Source organism: Schistocerca gregaria, chromosome 9, assembly GCF_023897955.1.
Source record: "Schistocerca gregaria isolate iqSchGreg1 chromosome 9, iqSchGreg1.2, whole genome shotgun sequence".
NCBI lineage: Eukaryota > Metazoa > Arthropoda > Insecta > Orthoptera > Acrididae > Schistocerca > Schistocerca gregaria.
This window is the reverse complement of record NC_064928.1, coordinates 147,874,615-147,895,629: the sequence shown is the minus strand read 5'-3', so window position 1 is coordinate 147,895,629 and position 21,015 is coordinate 147,874,615. Positions and strand designations below refer to the sequence as shown.

The window sequence follows — 21,015 nt, the reverse complement described above, 5'->3', positions numbered from 1 at the left end:
AAAAATATACATATAATTACAGATATTTTTATGCCAAGGTAATTTAGATTGTTATACACATTCATGGGTAAATTAGCAGGATAAGTCTATGTATCAAAGTGGTTTCAGCAATCTGTAGATTTTTCTGACCTATATCATTATTATCATTATATTGAAACAATCAACACTGCACATAATTAGAAAATCGCTATTTGTAAGTTCACTGAGGAAGGATCAAAACAAATTCCATTTATCATTTTATACAAAAGACATTTATTACAAAAGTATAAAAATACATAACAAAAATACAGAAAATTAACAAAAAAATACAAAGATGCAGACCATTTAAGGCAGCCACATTTGTAAAAATTAATTTACATGTTTAGACTTCAGCTTTTTACATTAGCAAGCTATTGAAGTATTCTTCAAAGAAGTATCCACTTCTAGATCTACGTAACAGAAGCTTCTCAGTCTTCTAATTGGTGGAACACTGCTTTACATGGTGTAGATAACTTGGCACAGACTATAGATACAAAAATCAGACAAACTTTATTTTTTAAGCAAGTGTCTGCTTATGACTAAGTCAGAGATTCTGAATGAAGTATGGTTGTCATGATTTTGGGAGATGTGGTGAACATATTGTTCCAGCACTGATTCATCTATTATAGAACAACTAAGATAGTTTGTTGACGAAAAATATTATATTTTTGGCCTCTAAAAACATTCCTTCATTTCTTTCAAAAGTTTTCCAATCATTAAAAGTTGCAGAAATTATTTTCTGTGTCTAAATACTATATTTTGTGGAAACAGATATCAGTATGTGATATGAATATCAGTGCATATGATTCATTGCTCAAAAGTTTCAAATCATCAAGATATGATAGAAAATACAATAACAGAAATAAATCTTAGCAGAAAACCAATACTTATATGGACAGTGATTTTTATAGATTATATGAACCCACACTGATCTATCTGATTCTAAAGGAAACCAAGTACACTACTTTTGCCTGCCATATTTATTTTCTAGTATCTCATGTAACAGATTGTTTAGCAGGATGAGATCATGAAGATAATGTGTTTTGGATTTCTGTCAGTTGTTTGTTTCAGATATTGTTTTCTTGGACTTCTGCTCACATCCAACAAAACTGTGTAAGATGAATGGGTAACCTTCATAACAGAAACCTGATGATGTTGTTAGTCGGGAGCTGAACAGCTGCAATATATTAATACATGACAGAACACATGTCTTTTTGTTAGAGTCACGTCCAAAATGTTGTTGCAGGCATCGATCAGCCTTAAGATGTAAGGTCAATATAGTATGACAATTTTATAAATAACATGTTGTTCGTGATATGCAAAGTAAAGGTCAAGTAAAGAGTCTTGACAACAGTGGAATGTACAGAATCCTTTCTGCTGGAAAATAAGGACCCTTTTCAAGCAGACACAAATTTGTACTGATGGGGATACTCTGACTCAGCAGCTTTGCGTCCCTTGGCTGCAGCAGCCTTCTTGGCGCTGTATACAGCTGATGCACCGCCATATTTGTCGTCTGTTGGCTGGCGAGTGTAGATACGGTACCTGTGAACATTACACAAACATGTGAAATTACTTGCTAGCAACTTATGAAATGAAGTCAAAACTTTTATTTAAAATGAAACGTAAACTGTTATCTAATGTAACAAAAAAGTTGCAGTACTGATATTGAGTTTCAGACTTCCATGAAGAATGTACTGGTATTATTTTACCCATGGTGACTTGGAACATTGCAGTACTGCGAGAAAAATATCCATTCAGCCACACTTTCCTTGAATAAGTTATTTGTTTTCTAAAACTATTTTCTGTGCTACATCTATCTTTAGACACCAGCATGCTTTTCTTACAGGCTAGCTTCCTCTGCAGGTATTGACACTATAATAGGTGGAGAACATACATATTTAAAGTGTGCACACGAACTAAAGAGAAAGAAAAGAGTTTGTGTAGCTAAGAGCCTTGAAAAGTGTACATATGGGTTTTTACAGAAGCATGCTGCTTTTATAATTATATCAGAACGCACAGTTCTACAAGGAAACTACCACTTATCTGAAAGATATCCAGAACAGCCGTTCAGCCACTTGTCACATGAGAAGAAAATCTGATCCATAACATTTTCACAGATAACTCATTCTGAAAAATTTCATACACACCCTATTATTGACGCACTGTTGCTCTAAGGTGAATAATTACTGAAAATAAATAATGTTGAACCCCAACATTACGAGACATTTCCATACAATCGTTAATGATACCAGGGCACAATGTTTTATGCTGAATAAATATCAGGGAAGGATGTGATATATAATAAGAGTTTTCTAATGTAGTAGTCATAGTGCTTCATAATGAATTTGTAACATTATTTGAAAGTAGAGAACAGTCCAGAAAATCTAATAGAAAAGACAGGTAAATGCATTAATTGTTAAGTGGATTAGCATATGTTGTCAATGGAAAAGAGAAATGTATGTGATTACCAGAACTACTGCACTTTAGAACATATGCAACTCTGTTTTAAGAATACTTTTGATGAGGTTCATAAATATGCATCTCTTGATAAATTCATAGTTCTGGTAGAAGAGGGAAATCTATAACAATAAAGAGACATTAAGTGGCTATATAAATATACTGTGACTAATAAGTCACAAATTATATTCAAATTTCGTAATAGGTTTGCAAATGTAATAAGAAACAAGGGTGATAAAGGTTGTTTTAAGAAGAAATGAGATTATTGAGACTAGTTTTTGCAACCGGAAGCAGCACTGAATTATTCTTAAACTACTGCAACTATAAAAAATCTCAAAAATATGCATCATCAAATAAAATTGTGCACTCTTATTCTTCAAAGTTTTTATAACATTTGGTTATGTCTTTAATGTCATATTTGACACTTCATATTAAAACATGCCAGCAGTAAACATCTTTCTAAAAATGTGGTGCAAAAGATGCCTATAACTGTCATCTAGTTCCCTTGAAGACATTTTACATTTGGGATGCAAAATTTCTGACTGGTGTAGTAATACATTAAGGTAGAAACAATTTACTTCATGGTTTGGCATATAGAACCACTGTTTGGCTGAGAATACCATTTATACAGTTACGAAATGTAACAGACATTAAAAACGAAAGATCAGAAATTGGTATTCTTTATGAAGTTTTTATTTAATTTTTCATTGTATGGATCATGAAATTCTCTTAGAAAAACCCATATTTGATGAGATTAATATGGTTATCACCAAATGATTTGGATAACATTTAACTGATTGAGCCAAAAAGCTGGTTCTTTGCAATTAAAACAAGAAAATAATGTGTTGGTTCTGGAGAACGACGAATGTAGTGCCACATGGTTAAATTTCTGGATGACACCAATACGATATACAGATGAACGACTTTTTGATTAATAATATCTATGTAGACTTAGTACTTGTGCAAATGAGAAAGCTCTGTAACTACTCTTTCTTGCAGACAGCAGCAGATAAAATTTCCGAGAATGGTATAACAAGAATTAGGATGTAATTTCCATCAGATGTACCCTCCTTTTTTTTGTAGGAGAAAGCAGAATATGGCCTTCAATATGAAAACGGATTACTACCAACAAAAATGTAGTACATAAGTAAAGGTAAGTAAATGTTACAAACTTTGGGTGTACAAGTTTATAACAGCTTGAGCTGCACAAAAAGTACAGTCCATTAAAAATAATGTGGGTATAAATGGGAAAGGTAATTAACAAACTAAATGATATACTTAAGTTTTGTTTTCTTTTGTACCAGACAGTAGTATAAGTTCTTAGCAACAGAAGAGGTAGTGCAAACATGTGGATTCGAAATCAGCTAATACTTTCACAGACACAGACAAATTAGGTGTGTAATAAGACTTTGAGTTATGTTAAAGCCACAGAGACGTTGATTTACTTCCATTGATACATCCCCATGGAGGAACCAGGTGTACAAATCACTAAGAGATTTGAAGCTACAAATTGTGGAAGAAGTAAAGTGAACACTTGTTATGTAAAACATCTCCACATTTGTTTTGATGATCATTCTAGACAGTACTGAACCAAAACAAATTATTTCGTATATATATATATAATTACTGAAAATTTCAGTCACTGTTTGTGTTCCCTGAAATTTCATTATGATACAACTGTAGCATTGAAGGTAAGTATTGCAGAGGTCTATTTTGTGAAAAAAGCTGTACATAAACACCAGATAGCTGTGTGTGATCATGGCATAGCTCTCAATGTTCCAAAAACTAGGGATACTAACTACTTCTTCTTCTGAGTGCAATTACCTACCAGCAGCCTTAAGAAGTTTCACTGCTAATGAAGTTCATTTTATCATTAGCCTATCTGATGTACTGGTCAACAGCTCCTTCTCCTCCACTAATAAATAATTTACTCGAACCAGTTGATATAACATCGATAGTAATATAAATGAGTGTAGCATAAAATCTGACTTCTGTGCAGTTATTTAATTAGTGTAAACATGTACTCTAAACCGATCTCTTTGACGATTTGTGGCTTCAATTGCATAATAATTACCATTGGCTCCTCAGTGTAAGTAGATTTATATTTTTTGTGTAAAAATTCTTATCATCTCGTAAATGAAAATATCTTTCAGATTTGTAACATATTCCGTATCTATGACGGCCATTTCACATTAGTTCTCTGGAAGGAATATTAGCAGCTCCTGATGTTATACATTTTATATTTACCTGTTTTTTGAGGTGTTCTACATCCATGAGTCTCTCTGCACTATAGATCTATGAAACAAAAAATGTGTGTAATCTAATCACATAATAATATGCTGAACCAGTACAAAGACATTTGGTGAAAATGACCACACGGGTGTATATGTCATAAATGTGATGTTTCACTGTGTTACAATCGAATGACCTATGACCACTGCACAGAAGCCAATGTAGCGCAATCATTTCTGCTCACTAAGACATTGATTGACTGAGAATTGTACGAACACTTTCCCATTGACAATAATGATGGAATTTTATATGACAGTCTGGCTCATAGTTGTATGTTTTATAGAATCTGGTTATCCTGAAGTCCTACTGTAAACTCACCTGTCAGCTAGCTGCTGCTGTTGCTGCTGCTGATGTTGTTGCTGCTGCTGTTGCTGCTGTGCCTGGTAGTAGACCGTCTGCTGCTGCTGCTGCTGCTGCTGCAGCTGCTGCTGTGGCTGGTACTTGTCAGCTGTCATGGACTGCAGCTGCTGTGAGTATTTGTCAGCTGTGAGGCCTTGCAGCTGCTGTGAGTATTTGTCAGCTGTGAGGCCTTGCACCTGCTGCTGTGCCTGTTGTTGCTGCACGTGCAGCTGAGCCTGAGGCTGTACATAGACAGTCTTCAGCTGTTGAGTTTGCAGCTGTGGCTGCGTCTGAGCCTGTGCATCAGTGTACACTGGAGACGCAGCTGCCGAGACCAGAGGCTGCTGGAGGTACGATTGCTGCAAGAATGATAGAAGCCTTAGTCAGACTTTTCATTTGTCGGCTTATCTCTTTATCTATCTCAATCACATAGTCGCAAATGTAAATGTGTACTACCAATGGACATTGCAGTAACTGAAATCCAACAACAAAACGAAACGTGACTACTACTTTAGTAAAAGGTGGAATATGAAAGAAAACATGATCATGACATGAGATAAGATTTTATGGAAGATTGTAGTCATGGGCTCAGTGTATTTCAATTTTTCAACGACTGTAAGGTGTCATCCACCAGGTGTTAGGATAAAGATGCTGTATTTCTAGAGTTTACTTGTTACTGTTTTTCGTCTGCAAGTATTTAGCCTCCTACATAAATTGGGTGAGGTTTTTCTTATCTTCGCTGCTGAAAGCAGCAAAGTGTATGGATAAATGTGCATTATTTATCTTAGACGGTTTGAGTTTCAGAGTGGAAGCCAACTAAGTAAGTAATTTTAATAGAGACGTGGTTACTCATTTCTCCATTTTATTTTCAGCTCATGTGTATCTTACAGTCGTTGAAAGTTTCACAAATTATATTGCCTAAATTGCTTAGTTATTTTTTATTTCTTATGTTATTCCATAACATGTTTTAGCTACATCCTCACATTGGCATAGATTTTACTGCACGACAGAACCTTATTTTCTTTCATGTTGGCTCTATAATGCTAAATGGGGACATCAGGTGTGATATATTTTCTTACAGAGGAGAATGATTATTGTCATACAATGTTGTCCCACTCATGTATTTATTGTTCTAATTTATTTGCATTCATTTAGAAGTAAGTATGTCTTCAGCTTAAGGCTGCCTAGCATTGATATTGGTAAGATGTACCACTGCAAGTATGCACTGGCTGCTGGCATCAACTAGTGCATTAACAACTCTAGATGAACTGTGACATTGCATAGTAACAGTACTGTGTGTAGTAAACCTAGACACACTGGCAGAACTGTGTTACTACTTTAACTGTTGCCTGTATGTTTTTTATGCATCCAGTTAAGGAAACAATGAACATTTGAAAAAGGGAAATGAAAACATTGGTCCTAAACCTAAGTCACAAAACTACATCACGGTCATGTGAGCCATATTGTATAGGGTGCTTCTTTTGACAGCAATAGCTTTTCAGTTCTATGTGTGATTTCAAATTCGCTGAAAGTTTCTGTCCTTATTCATGTAGCAGATATAATTTTGAGAAATGCCGTTTATCTTTTCGAAACACCCTGATTTCTAATACCAGGTGAGATAACTTTAAAATTCCCATACTTCGTGGTGTGGTCAGTCGCGAGAGATTACTCCCCACCACAGTCTGGTCATTCCCATAAAGCAATGCAAACATTCCTCTGTCTTTCCTGCTTGGTTGTGGAATCTTAGTTTCTGCCAGAAGGTTCCACACCAATTTGATCGACACAATCCTCTCTAGGCCACAGAGGTGTAAGTGACAACGTTCCAATTTATAATGAGTATGTGACAGTGTTCACACTCTGAAGTACCAAACTAAACTTACTTTCTTCATTTATGTAGAAAAAATACTATTTGAAAATTTCTTGACTTGGTCCTATATCATCAATACTAATTGAGTCAAGCTGTTCACTTCTAATAATAAAACAGGTTTAAAAAAAGAACAAAAATTTTGACCCATTACCAACTCTATCCCCTATTCTTATTTTCAAGGAAAACTTGTCTAAATTTAGTCTGTGTTTATCATTGTATCTTGGTGTGAAAAATTTCAGCAACAAGACATTAGTTCAGGCATTTAAATGTAAACAGCAAGAAATGCAAGGCCTTAGAATCGATTTCAGAATTACTAAAAACTAATTATTTTGGTAATATGTGAGTTAATATCCCTTGAAAGTAATGCAAAAATAAACGATTGTCTTATCACCATAATATTGTCAGAGGTACAACCATGGCAAAGAGGAGTAAATCGTAAGATAGCATCAGTAATGAAATCGTACTGATGGATTTCGGCCACTCTAATATCTCATACTCCTCCCAACTCAGTGGCAGGAATAGATCCATTATTATTTTTAATATAATTTGCACGTTAGTGGAATTTATTTAATTATCGTTATAAGCTACGTTCTATTAGTTAGTCAACTGCATAATTTTTATCATGAGAAAATGTTTCGCTGGTTTTCACTGCCAAAACAAATGATAAAAACCTGAATGCATGATGTCTTTCTCTAACATTGAGTAAAGCAGACATATCCATAATAATTAAAAATATTTTTCATTGATATTGATGAAACCAATAAAAACTGGTAACCTGCTCAGTGCTTATGTAGCAGGTGTGCTAAACACTGATTTTATTTTTTGTGTGGCTCAGTTAATAAAACAAACACGCTGTTCCTGATTTTAGTATATACTTTACACCTTGTGATTTGTTTTCATTTCTGCATTTTCGCAGTAGGTGGCAGCATCTGCATGAAGAAAATTGTTTATCATAGTGTCAGCACATCTTCAAGATACAAAAGTAAATTCTAGAATGAGATTTTCACTCTGCAGCAGAGTGTGCTTCCTGGCAGATTAAAACTGTGTGCCGGACCGAGACTCGAACTCGGGACCTTTGCCTTTCGCAGACAAGTGCTCTACCAACTGAGCTACCCAAACACGACTCACGACCCGTCCTCACAGCTTTACTTCTGCCGGTACCTCGTCTCCTATGTTCCAAACTTTACAGAAATAAATTCTGTTTGCTTTTAGTAATTTTGGGCAACAGACCTTAGACCCTGCACTATATAATAGGTGAGTATTTATTTTATCACAGCACTACAGTGATACATCTTTTTTTAGATTTAGCACTTAGTCCAAATTCTGCAATAGTCTAGACTTTCATATTCCAGTGGCATTGTTTTCATAATTTTTAGGTGGTTCGTGTCCAGTGAGTACTGCACATGTTCCAGTTATTTTCTAATATAAATAATTTAGTTTCAAGATGACCAAAATTTTGGTGAATCTCACCAATTTTTCGAATGTAGTATTTAAGTCTTATTTCGCTCAATAACAAAGCATTAAGTGCCCATATAAACTATTCATATATGAAATGCAAGTTCAGGATTTTCTCATGTTTATAAGTGAATGGCTGGACTCCACTAGTACCAATGACATTATATATTTAGATGGTATCAATTAGTCTTGAAATAAAATTGTGTAATTTTATGAAATGGACTAAATCTCTTCAAAACACACATTTTTATTCCATATGACAGCACAGGATGGAAGTATGTGATGAAAACATGTTCTGTTGTATGATTGTTGACTTAACAGCTGTAAGTCATGTTTTGATTTTAAAGGCAGTCACGCTCAGCCAATTCACACAGTGCTGTGACACAGTTACTCTACTTAGAGTTGCGAGTTGCTGCTGCATGTACTGGTCGCAACTTACAGCTGCCAGCTGCTGCTGCATTTTTGCATCTCTACTTACAGCAGCCAACTGCTCGGGCATGTGTTGGTAACTACTTACAGTGGCCAGCTGCTGCTGTATGTACTGGCACATTCTTACAGCAGCTAGCTGCTGCTGTATGTACAGGTACAGACTTACAGCAGCTAGTTGCTGCTGCATATACCAGTAGCAATTTATAGCTGCCAACTGTTGTTGCTGCTGCTGCATGTACTGGTAGCTACTTAAAGCTTCCAGATGCTGCTGCATATAGTGGTATCTGCTTACAGCAGATAGCTGGTTGTGCATATGCTGATAGCTACTTACAGCTGGCAGCTGCTGCTGCATCTCCACATATCTACTTAGAGCAGCGACCTGCTTTTTCATGTGCTGGTAGATATGTACAGCTGCCAGCTGTTATTGCATCTATCAGTATCTACTTACAGCTTGCACATGTACCACTGTCTACTTAGAGCTGTCAGCATCTTGGACTTGTACTGGTAGCTACTTACAGCGGCCAGCTGCTGCTGCATGTACTGGTAGAGCAGCGCCTGCAGGGGGTCAGCAGCGCCAGTGCCTCCCAGCAGAGAGGCTGTGGCTGGGCCATGTCCAGCTGAGGGGACCCTCAGGATGATCACTGGCAGGTTGAGCCCAAGTCCCAGACCCTGGGGCTGCAGCAGCGCCGATAGTGGGTTCACACCTGCTGATACTCCTCCCTGTAAGACAGCAGTTGTTACCAGTGAGACAGTCTGACTGCAGTCACAATGAACACAGCACATAAAAGTTGACAAAATCTGCAAACACAGTAAACATTACTGAGATCAAATTGGAATTTACATCCATTAAACATGTATTGTTCTGTGAATAGCTGTTGATATTTAACATCAAGACAAGAAACATCATATGAATTTCCAGCAATATGTTTGTTTATACAAGGGTAATCACATAGATTTTGTTATCACCTGAAAAGAATAAATTTGTGACCGTCGAACTTTCTGTTTAGTCTTTCTTTATATTGTCACCTTTCTTGCGGCACTTTTTCAGAATGGTGGATGACTTGGCCGAGACACTGGTTGCAGACCTCCACGTTTTGGCGGATCAGGGAAGTTTAACCTTGAAAATCTCCTATTCCTCTTTCTGGATATGCCTACGACTCAACAGTTTCTTCGTGCAAGACAAGAGGAAATAATCATTGGGTGCCATGTCAGGAGAAAATGGGGACTGATACAAAATTATGTAGTCCAAAAAAGCAGCATGTTTGAGTGCATCTTGTGCTGAATGAACTGGGTTGTTACCATGGAGCAAAAACGCTCCCTTAAAATTTCCATCGGGGCGGTTCGTCCGACAGCTTCCCTTAAACTCGTCAGATTTTGCCAGCACCACACGACATGGAATATAACCTGTTACCATCACGCCATGACGGTTCCAAAAACACCTTGCCTAAATTCACCTGTTACCACCACTTCTTCGCTTCTTCATTTCAGGGTCACAGCCAACACTCGTCCATGGTGATTAGGTGGCAAAGGAAGTTGTCTGTATTGGCCCGACATGGCTGCAATATTTCCACTGCAGCCTCGGTTCGGCACGCTGTTTGAGTGCTTGTGGGCAGTAACGAAAACCAGCGTGCAGTAAACGTTCTCGTGTTCATGATGTCGTGAAACACCTTGAAAACTGGTTGATAACTGATTCTCACTTTTACATGACCGCTTCGATTGATACGCCAGTCTGCATCATGTGGCCATACACGTATCAGTTGCCCATAGTGGCTCGCCTTCACTTAATCCATCTTAAATATTTTGTGACTAAAGCCCTTTTGGCGTGATAATTATTTTATATGTGACATGTAAGTACTGCTTTGTCTTTTACTGTTTTTCAGTACTTACACTCTTTATATAAAAATGTCTTACGCTATAACTCTGTGACTATGTTATAGGACACTTTCAATGTTTTCAATTCTGATGAAGGTACTCCTAGTAGTGACGAAACCAGGCTAATTAAGTCTAAAAATAGTGACTCAGGACTTATTTCTTGCAAATGTAACCTAGAAACGATCTCTGAACGCGCAGCCATGTTTAAAACTTTTATAGTCACTTATCTGATAAGACACCGCATAATTTGGCAATTACAAAGCATAACAAAATAGTGAAGTAACCAGAAAACATGATCAGATGTCAATGTTACTTCATACGCGTCCACACCTTTGATGTGGATGCAATTCCCTGACAGGTGAAATGTCCAGAAGAGTTGCATTACTGATATCTGTGTTATGTTCTGTTACCAGGAGTGCTTCTGTGTATAAGGGCGTGAACACCATCAGCTCATCAGTGATCAGTGTTAAGGACTCGAGATTCACATACTTGTGTGAGATAGCGTTGTCAGCACGTGGATGAGTTAGATAGGGGCCTCAGTGCACACCTGCGTTGGTCTAAGTGGTCGAGGCGTGCATTATTCTGATCTCTGGAGCTTCCAGATGTGATAGTTGCCCGATTTTGGAGTGTAAGGAAATGTGAGAGCAGGTATACGAACCGTCAAGGTCCCAGTGATCATGTCTGACCTCCACAAAGGAGTATTTCCGTGTTATGCAGAAGCATATCATAACGCATTTGCATCTGCATCTGCCATCTAGAAGAAGTAACTGATTCCCTGCAGCATTCTCTATGATGATCTTACTCAATTGGTTGAAGATTAGCCGCAGCTAGGGTAGGGTATTACTGTCAAATGCACTAGGCATCACTAACACAGCAACAGAAACGGCTGCGTTTCGACTGTTCCCATGTCTGGGATGTTATGATGATGATGTTCGGTTTGTGGGGCGCTCAACTGCGTGGTCATCGGCGTCCGTACATTGTCCCAGTCTTAATACAATGCAGTCTAGCCACTTTCACGATTGGTGGCGATGAAATGATGAGGACAACACAAACACCCAGTCCCTGGGCAGAGAAAACCCCAACCCAGCGGGAAATTGAACCCGGGACCCCGTAATCCAGAGGTGGCAAAACTAGCCGCTACACCACAAGCTGCAGACCCATGTATGGGAAGCTTGCACTGCTGATGCATGGTGTGTTATTGTGTCAACAATGAATAGCAGTGCAGGACTGCACTACCACTCATGACCATTATCGCCGAGTGCGATGGCGACCTGAAGAAAAGACCCATTCTTCCAGTGTTTTGCAAAGGTTTGATGTTACTCATGGAGTCACAGTGTGGGAAACCATCGGTTGTGGCGTCAGATCTGACTTTTATTGACAGAGGGAACTCTGGCGGTACAAAGATACGTCAAGGACTTCGTGTGTGCCCATGTTTTACCTTGCATGAGACAATATCAGAGCGCTATTTTTGAACAGATCAGTGTTCGCGTTACACAGCACATGTCTATGAATGGTCTACATGGTGTTGACTTACTCCTGTGGCCAGCAAGATCTGCAGTCTGTCCTCATTAGAACACATGTGGGACAAGTTCAGACATTAATTCTGTCCTATCGCCAGTATCCAGGATATCAAGGACTAGTTACAACAGTTTTAGGGCAGTTTGCCTGAGGAGAGGAAACAATACCTTTATAACACCCTTTTCTACTAAATCAGTGTGTGCATCAATGCCAGATAGAGTTCATACTGGCATGTTCTTCATAAATCTAACTCGATTTTGTAATCACTAAAGTAACATCATAAAAGCCTTCCAGCTGTGGTGTTACTTTTGGTTCCCGCCTCCCGTTCTGCGTGCTTTATGTTTCTGTCAGACACTGTAATGAAAACACTAAATTCCACGATACACTGTACTTTCACTCAACTTTGTCGAATCTTGAAGCAACATAGATGTGACTAGTTTGCAGTGACGGCCCTTTTGAGCTGAGACTGTATACCTGATAGAAAAGCGGTGCTGCGGCGCTAACAGCCGGTGTGGCAGCAGCAGCGAGATACGGTGAGGCGACAGCTGCTGTGGGCTGGTGGTACAGCTGCTGGGCCGCTGCCAGGTAGGGGGAGCTGGCCGACAGCGTGGTGGTGGCGGTGGCAGGCTGACTGTAGCTGGTGTGGGTGGTGGGGAGAGCGGTCTGGGGCCGGCTGTAGTACACCTGCGCCGCGCTGTCCCCGGCTGTCTGCTGGCCGCTGCTATACTGCTGCGCTGCCACGGCTGTCAGCAACCACACAGCTGGCTTCAGCACAGGCACAGGTGTGCAGGAATATAATGGTAGTGACGCTGCGCAGGAATATCTATTATCATGATGGAAGTAGGAGCTTAAGATTCCATAAAAATTTTCCCATAATTTGCATTCCTTCTATATTGTGTGAGGTGACAGTAGCTTGTTTTCCCCTCTTCAGCCATAAGTTTATGTCATTATCAAGTGTCTCGTCAGAACTCTTTTTATGGTGTCCTTGTGTTTCTCAACAATAATTTCGGGCTTAGGAAACTTATCCTTAATTTTCTTCTCCATTCTTTTGTACATTATTCTGGTACATGATGTCCAGATCTATAATTATTCTGCACATGACACCTATGCACTTGTGAGGTTGACATTCATATGAAACTCCAAAGGTATGTCAACTCTCTCACACATCCTACTTATTAATAGCTTTTCACTTCCTATAATCATTTCAGATATTTGGTCGGAATTTTATCATTAGCTGTACCTGGCCATACTTGTTGTGGCACAGTCTGCTTAAATGAAAATGAAAGGAAAGAGAAAGCACACGTTTCTAATATGTATGCAAATTTGATATACATCCTAATCTTCTTCTCTCCATTGTCTCTGTCCTTATTCCCCCGCCCCCTCTCTTTTTCCATCTCGACTTACTCCCCCCTCTCTCTGTCCACCAGCTCCTCGCCCTCTCTCTGTCCATCTTCTCCTCTCCCCTCTCTGTCTTGTGTTGCCCCTCTCTTTCTCTCTCTCTCAGCCCATCAAATCCTCTCTCTCTCCATCTACTCCTGCCCCCCCTCTCTCTGCCCAACTACTCCTCCCCCCTTCTACATCTATTTCCTGCCACCCCTCGCTCATCTCCTCATCCCCCCCCCCCTCTGTCTGACCTTGAGCCTTGTTTATTCTTATTACAAATTCAGATTGTGTAGTGGTATTCTAACCACAAACCAATAATCAAAATATATTCGTATTTGCTGTCAGGAAGGTACATTTTGAGATTTTTGGTAACGATGTCTGCCCTATTTATATATTATATGTATTAAAAATATGCATATATTAAAATTTAGGTTGTTTCAAAGCAATCGGTCAAGAACTTTCAGATATATCTTATTTTGAACAAAACAACATTTACAGTTTTGTTTATGTATATTTGTGTTGATTATAAGCCATCTAAACCTCTATCACACTCTGACTTTAATACTGGATTCCTGTGGTATGCAAATAGATATTCTTCTAATTTCTATCATATCTGTCTCAGATGATCAACGTATAGTTTCTACGTATACCTTCTGTCCATAGTATTTGACGTTTTGAATTTCTTTCTGTCTAATGTTTATTGTTGCCCGTTTTAGACATGGTCATTCACTTCTGTGGTATTTATTATCACAGCATGTACAGCATCAGAGAACATTGAATGTATCTCTTCATTAATCAAAACGTCAGTTATTTACATTGACCTTCCCTGAAGATACGCTTACACTTTTAATGAATGAGCCAGACGACGTGCTCAGCCGGCCCCAGACAATGTGTGGGATAGAGGGGGCACCTGCCACCCAGACACTTGCAAGAGCCAGGGAACAGCCGCGTTGCGCCCCAACCACCTAGAGACCTGTCTGAAGGTTGGTGCCACAGACACAACGCCCGTCCCTCCCTCCCCCTCCTCCTCCCTCATGGGATGGATCAAAAGTGGGCATTGAGACTGGCGACCACACATCTGGGCTACAGCATGGACAAATGTGGATATAAGTGAAGGACATTAAAAGTGAAGACCTGCATATACATCTCTGTAGCCATGACCATATGGGAAGCGTGGATTAAAATTTTTGCTTTTCTAGTTATACACGGCGTTTACAATCCATTGTGTGGAATGGGCTGGCTGTAGACACGTTGCTAGTATTTGGCAGTTTGGTTTAGAAAATTTAATGTGGTACGAAAACAAACATTAAAAAAGTCTAGCAATGATGGCTCAATGGCGATGTACATTTATCTGCTCAATGACATGATGGGAACGTTTCTGGTAAGCGTCTCGCAACAGCTGAGGCACAATGACACTGCGACCCACACCTTCAGCTGCTAATTAAAGCCACTTAATTCACAGCCAGTTTCATTCTGCATGACCCCGTCAGGTACGGAAGACGAAGTTCATATCTCTGGTCCGTAGTGCATCCCTTTCAGACGCTAGTTACAATCCATGAGTAAGTTCATGTGTATTCAACATTTCTAATACGCTTACAGTACTACACTCATTCACATAGTATTGAAACAACTGTCATCTGCCTACAGCGTTCTCATAATCAGCTATAAATGTACAGCAATACAAGTAGATGACGGCTGAAGTAATACTGTGTGGCTGTGTACTCTACGAGTAAGTTAGTGTTAAGTATACCGAAGCTTACTACTGGACTGTAACCGGCCTTACAGACACGCAGACATGAATTTCAGTTGCGTATCCGAAGGAGGTCAGGCTGAAATTGAATCGTCCAGGAGAATCAATTTGTAAAGGAATGAAATCCTGAAGTTCTGAGTAACGATGAAAGGCATTTGAAATTCTCTAAGGCCGTAGAGACTGCAGTAATGAATGTCACACTGAACTGTTCAACAGAAGAAGAATGGACATCTCCAAAATAGGTTGGGTTATTTGGGGGAGGAGACCAGACAGCGTGGTCATCGGTCTCATTGGATTAGGGAAGGACGGGGAAGGAATTCGGACGTGTCCTTTCAAAGGAACCGTCCCGGCATTTGCCTGGAGCGATTTAAGGCAATCACGGAAAACCCAAATCAGGATGGCCGGACGGGGGATTGAGCCGTCGTCCTCCTGAATGCGAATCCAGTGTGCTAACCACTGCGCCACCTCGCTCGATGTAAAATAGGCGATCATACAACTTGAACATAGATACAAGGAAGATATCTGAGAAGATATCATGGGTAGCAGACAAAGCACTTCAGCAGATCGACGAAAGAAGGAAGCAAAAAAATTTAGGGGAAGACAGAGATACGAGAGTAAGGGTCACTTATATAGCCTATATCAAACAAATAATTGAAAACTTAGAGATTGGCACAAGAGAGTGAGCTGCATGAAATTTTTCAAAAAAGCTGAATATGATATTGTTGATTGAAACCGGTAGTGAATAAAGTTATTAAATGCAGCACTCTAAATATCCGTCCTGAAAGGCTATTACATCTGGATGCTGCCGATAGTTACTTCAGATGGTGTATAAAAATGATGTGTTTCAAGGTTTGAACTGGTAGTTGGATTATACGAGTTGGTGCATGAATAAGATATGTCATATGCAGATTGTCTTGGAGCCTCCATTTGGGATAAGGCAGGTGGGGTAGGCCGTAGTTACTGGGATCGGTACGTCTCAAGAATTTCCTCATGGCCTCGGAGATAAAAGTTGTTAAAAGATCCCTAGAGAATGAAATGACTGTTTGGAGGTAAAAGAGAGATGTGATGTGCTGGGACAGGTGCGACGGCAGTTATAGATTGTAAATAATGGAGGCTATTGGGAATGTGGGATAGGCGACATTGTTCTATGTGTTTTGATTTGGTGCGAAAAACATTTGGGCTGGTGTAGTATATTGGCGGGAGAAGGTGGAAAGAATGGCTAAGTCAATGCCGTACAAGGAATTGGAGAGAAGCTGAGATCCTTGCTATATTTCCATCAGTGAGAGTGCGGTGGATGAATGATAATGATCGTTGGTTAGTCCCAAAGCTTGTGTTCACCAAACTTTGTATCAATGTCCCAGACATCGTTTTGTTGGGTAACGACAAGTGACACAACATGATTTGACCCCCAATGTATGGAGACACTAAGCTGCAAGGCTCCTTTAATGTTGTTTAAGAGAAAGATTTAAGAGCAAGGGTATACTTATTGTCTTTCGGCATCACTGTCTTCCTTCATAAACACCACATTATACGCTACACGCATGCGTCTAGTCACCAACACAGTATAGTTGTGTACCTGACATAAATGTTCCCCAGCATATCTTGGGAAGACTTTATCCTCTGGTGAAAGGATCAACGTAGTGATGATTTCTTGTCCTCGCCCCGAATGCCCGTGCCGCTTAAACTTATTAATCGGGAGATGTGTCGACGTATTGTTCTTAATCAGTGCCTCACCTGCGGTGGACGTAGACGATGCCTTGGCGGTGCCTTGCGCCTGCAGCTGTTGGTAGTACTGCCTCAGCAGCTGCTCCTGGTCGGGCTGGCTGCTCTCCCCTGCAAAAGAAGGACACCTCTGGTAACATGTCTCTGGAACATCGCTAGTACTGGATAATTAGTTACGTAATAAGAACGGAAGAAATGGTTCAAATGACGGAGCACTATGGGACTTCTGAGGTCATCAGTCCACCAGAGCTTAGAACTACTTAAACCTAATTAACCTAAGGATATCACACACATCCATGCCCGAGGCACGATTCGAACCTGCGACCGTAGCGGTCGCGCGATTCCAGACTGTAGCGTCTAGAACCCCTCGGCTACCCCGGCCGGCAAGAACGGAAGACCAAGAAGGTAAAGCCCAGATAAAAATGGCATAAGACAGGGATGCAATATTTCTTAAACCGTGTACTACCTGCACATTGAAGTAGGAGGAAATTCACGAGTGGGATTGAAATTCAGCGTGGAAGCATACTAGTGATAAGATCCGCTGATGACATTGCTACTCACAGTAAACGCGAGGAAGAATTATAGCACCTGTTGAAAGGAGTCAACCGAATGGAAAACTTGACACATGACAAGGAAAGAAATGTAGAAAGATGGAGAGAATTGTTTTCAAGACGATCGAGTTTGAGTGGCCCATATTATTCCTATCTCATGTTTTTGAAAATGAAGACTTTGTTTCGTAAAGATGAGTTAAATTGCCCTAGAATACATGCATATGTTATTACTAAATGAAAACCTGGAAGCAAGAAAGAACGTGGGGAAAACTGGAAAGAAACAAAGTCCACGGTACAAAGTGTAACGGATGATACGTTGGGAAGAAGGAAGAGAATGAAGAAGAGAAAATGGTTCAACGAGACATGCCAGGAGGCTATACAAAAAAAGAGGAAAAAATCAGGGAGAAGTGGCTGTCTAACAGGATGAGTGAGGAGAAAAGAGAACATTTTATCAGCAAGAACAGAGAAGACACTATATCTAACCACTTTATTAAAACAAGTCGAAACAGAGAGCCACAATAGGCATTCAAGGCAATTTTTTTAATGCATCACAACTCAGAAAAGTGGATTCCAGAGCCCATCTTTTTTCATTAAAGATCGGCAACTTGACAAGTGACAAGGAAAGAACTGTTGAAAGATGGAGAGAATATGTCTCGGAACTCTTGATTCACCCAAACCCAGATGAGATACTAGCTGCAGACAGCACGGATGAAAGGAAACATGAAGAAGAGTAGGAAGAAGATTGCTAAAAAGGTGAAGATTGCAACCGAAAGATTCAGAAACAACGAAGCCCCCGGGAAAGAACAGAATAACAGGAGAATTAATCAGAGAGGGAGAAGAGAGCCTGCAATTACAAGGGGAGGTCAAGAAGTTGGGATTACATATTTACTTCAAACATTACACACCTCTAGTAGGCCGTTAAAACAACATGATACGCAAGTAATAAGGTGCACTACTCCGGTAATTTCTAGAAAATAACAAGAGAAGTTTAATGCGTCTGTTATGTAGCTGAAGTATCTGTGCGTCGACCAAGGACGGTAGACTTTATGATGGTCAAGTGGAGCCGGCACAGTAGCTCAGCGTGTTCGGTTCAAATGGTTCAAATGCCTCTAAGCAATATGAGACAACATCTGAGGTCATCAGTCTCCTAGACTTAGAACAACGTGAACCTAGCTAACCTAAGTACATCACACACATCCCTGCCCCATGCAAGATTCGAACCTGCGACCGTAGCAGCAGCGCGGTTCCGGAGTGAAGCGCCTAGAACCGCTCGGCCACAGCGGTCGGGAGAGTGTTCGGCCAGAATGCTGCTTTCCTTTCGTAATAAAATAAACTGAGTAAAGGAACCAACGATCAACTATATAGAAAAAAAAGTGGAGCCGCGAGGAGTGGCCGCGCGGTTAGAGGCGCCATGTCACGGATTGCGCGGCCCCTCTCGCCGCAGGTTCGAGTCCTGCCTCGGGCGTGTGTCTGGTTCTTAGCATAAATTAGTTTAAGTAGTGTGTAAGTCTAGGGACCGATGACCTCCGCAGTTTAGTCCCTTAGGAATTCACACACATTTAAACATTGTAAAGCCGGCACGGTAGCTCAGCGTGTTCGGTCAGAGGGTTAGCTGCCCTCTGTAATAAAAAAAAACCCTGAGGTAATGGATCAACAATGAACTTTAACAAGACCGTCCACCCCGAACAAACAGAACGAAAAAAAATCAGATTAAAAAAAAGTCGTTAGCGTTCGAGCTTCGTAAGACGAACGAGTGTGAGGCGACGGTTCGACTCCCTCTCAAATCTTCATTTTTGTAGTACTGGTGTAAATTTTGTGATATTAAAAAATTTGCACTTTGTTCTTTCTATACTATCGACGTATTCACCGCTAGGTAAGGTAACTGCCAAATTGGGCCTCCCTCTGTCTCTGCATCTCGGAGCGTTGAGATGCAAAATAGTTCCGGGTACTTTACCAGATTACTTGTATAGGGGATTTCACAAATTACGACAGGCATACATTTTCACCCCCCCCCATGAACCATGGACCTTGCCGTTGGTGGGGAGGCTTGCGTGCCTCAGCGATACAGATGGCCGTACCGTAGGTGCAACCTCAACGGAGGGGTATCTGTTGAGAGGCCAGACAAACATGTGGTTCCTGAAGAGGGGCAGCAGCCTTTTCAGTAGTTGCAGGGGCAACAGTCTGGATGATTGACTGATCTGGCCTTGCAACATTAACCAAAACGGCCTTGCTGTGCTGGTACTGCGAACGGCTGAAAGCAAGGGGAAACTACAGCCGTACTTTTTCCCGAGGACATGCAGCTTTACTGTATGGCGTCCTCTTGGGTAAAATATTCCGGAGGTAAAATAGTCTCCCATTCGGATCTCCGGGCGGGGACTACACAGGAGGACGTCGTTATCAGGGGAAAGAAAACTGGCGTTCTACGGATCGGAGCGTGGAATGTCAGATCCCTTAATCGGGCAGGTAGGTTAGAAAATTTTAAAAGGGAAATGGGTAGGTTAGATATAGTGGGAATTAGTGAAGTTCGGTGGCAGGAGGAACAAGACTTTTGGTCAGGTGAATACAGGGTTATAAATACAAAATCAAATAGGGGTAATGCAGGAGTAGGTTTAATAATGAATAAAAAAGTAGGAGTGCGTGTAAGCTACTACAAACAGCATAGTGAACGCATTATTGTGGCCAAGATATACACAAAACCATGTCTACTACAGTAGTACAAGTTTATATGCCAACTAGCTCTGCAGATGATGAAGAAATTGATGAAATGTATGATGAGATAAAAGAAATTATTCAGGTAGTGAAGGGAGACGAAAATTTAATAGTCATGGGTGACTGGAATTCGAGTGTAGGAAAAGGGAGTGAAGGAAACATAGTAGGTGATTATGGATTGGGGCTAAGAAATGAAAGAGGAAGCCGTCTGGTAGAATTTTGCTCAGAGCATAACTTAATCATAGCTAACACTTAGTTCAAGAATCATAAAAGAAGGTTGTATACATGGAAGAATCCTGGAGATATTAAAAGGTATCAGATAGATTATATAATGGTAAGACAGAGATTTAGGAATCAGGTTTTAAATTGTAAGACATTTCCAAGGGGCAGATGTGGACTCTGACCACAATCTATTGGTTATGACCTGTAGGTTAAAACTGAAGAAACTGCAAAAAGGTGGGAATTTAAGGAGATGGGACCTGGATAAACTGAAAAAACCAGAGGTTGTACAGAGTTTCAGGGAGAGCATAAGGGAACAATTGACAGCAATGGGGGAAAGAAATACAGTAGAAGAAGAATGGGTAGTTTTGAGGGATGAAGTAGTGAAGGCAGCAGAGGATAAAGTAGGTAAAAAGACGAGGGTTGCTAGAAAT

At 40.2% G+C, this 21,015-nt stretch overlaps 1 protein-coding gene across 1 annotated transcript in view; it reads right to left on the bottom strand.

Moving 5' to 3' along the window:
* Nucleotides 1-228: 228 nt before the first annotated feature.
* LOC126291970 (ras-interacting protein RIP3-like) overlaps nucleotides 229-21,015 on the bottom strand; it is a 54,069-nt gene continuing 33,282 nt past the window's right edge. Inside the window, exons 4-8 of the mRNA XM_049985723.1 lie at nucleotides 17,115-17,213; nucleotides 12,722-12,990; nucleotides 9,374-9,577; nucleotides 5,086-5,465; nucleotides 229-1,560 (exon numbers count right to left, since the gene is read on the bottom strand). Of these exons, the coding sequence (XP_049841680.1) occupies nucleotides 1,416-1,560; nucleotides 5,086-5,465; nucleotides 9,374-9,577; nucleotides 12,722-12,990; nucleotides 17,115-17,213 (1,097 nt within the window). The 3' untranslated portion in view covers nucleotides 229-1,415. The remainder of the gene's footprint in view (nucleotides 1,561-5,085; nucleotides 5,466-9,373; nucleotides 9,578-12,721; nucleotides 12,991-17,114; nucleotides 17,214-21,015) is intronic.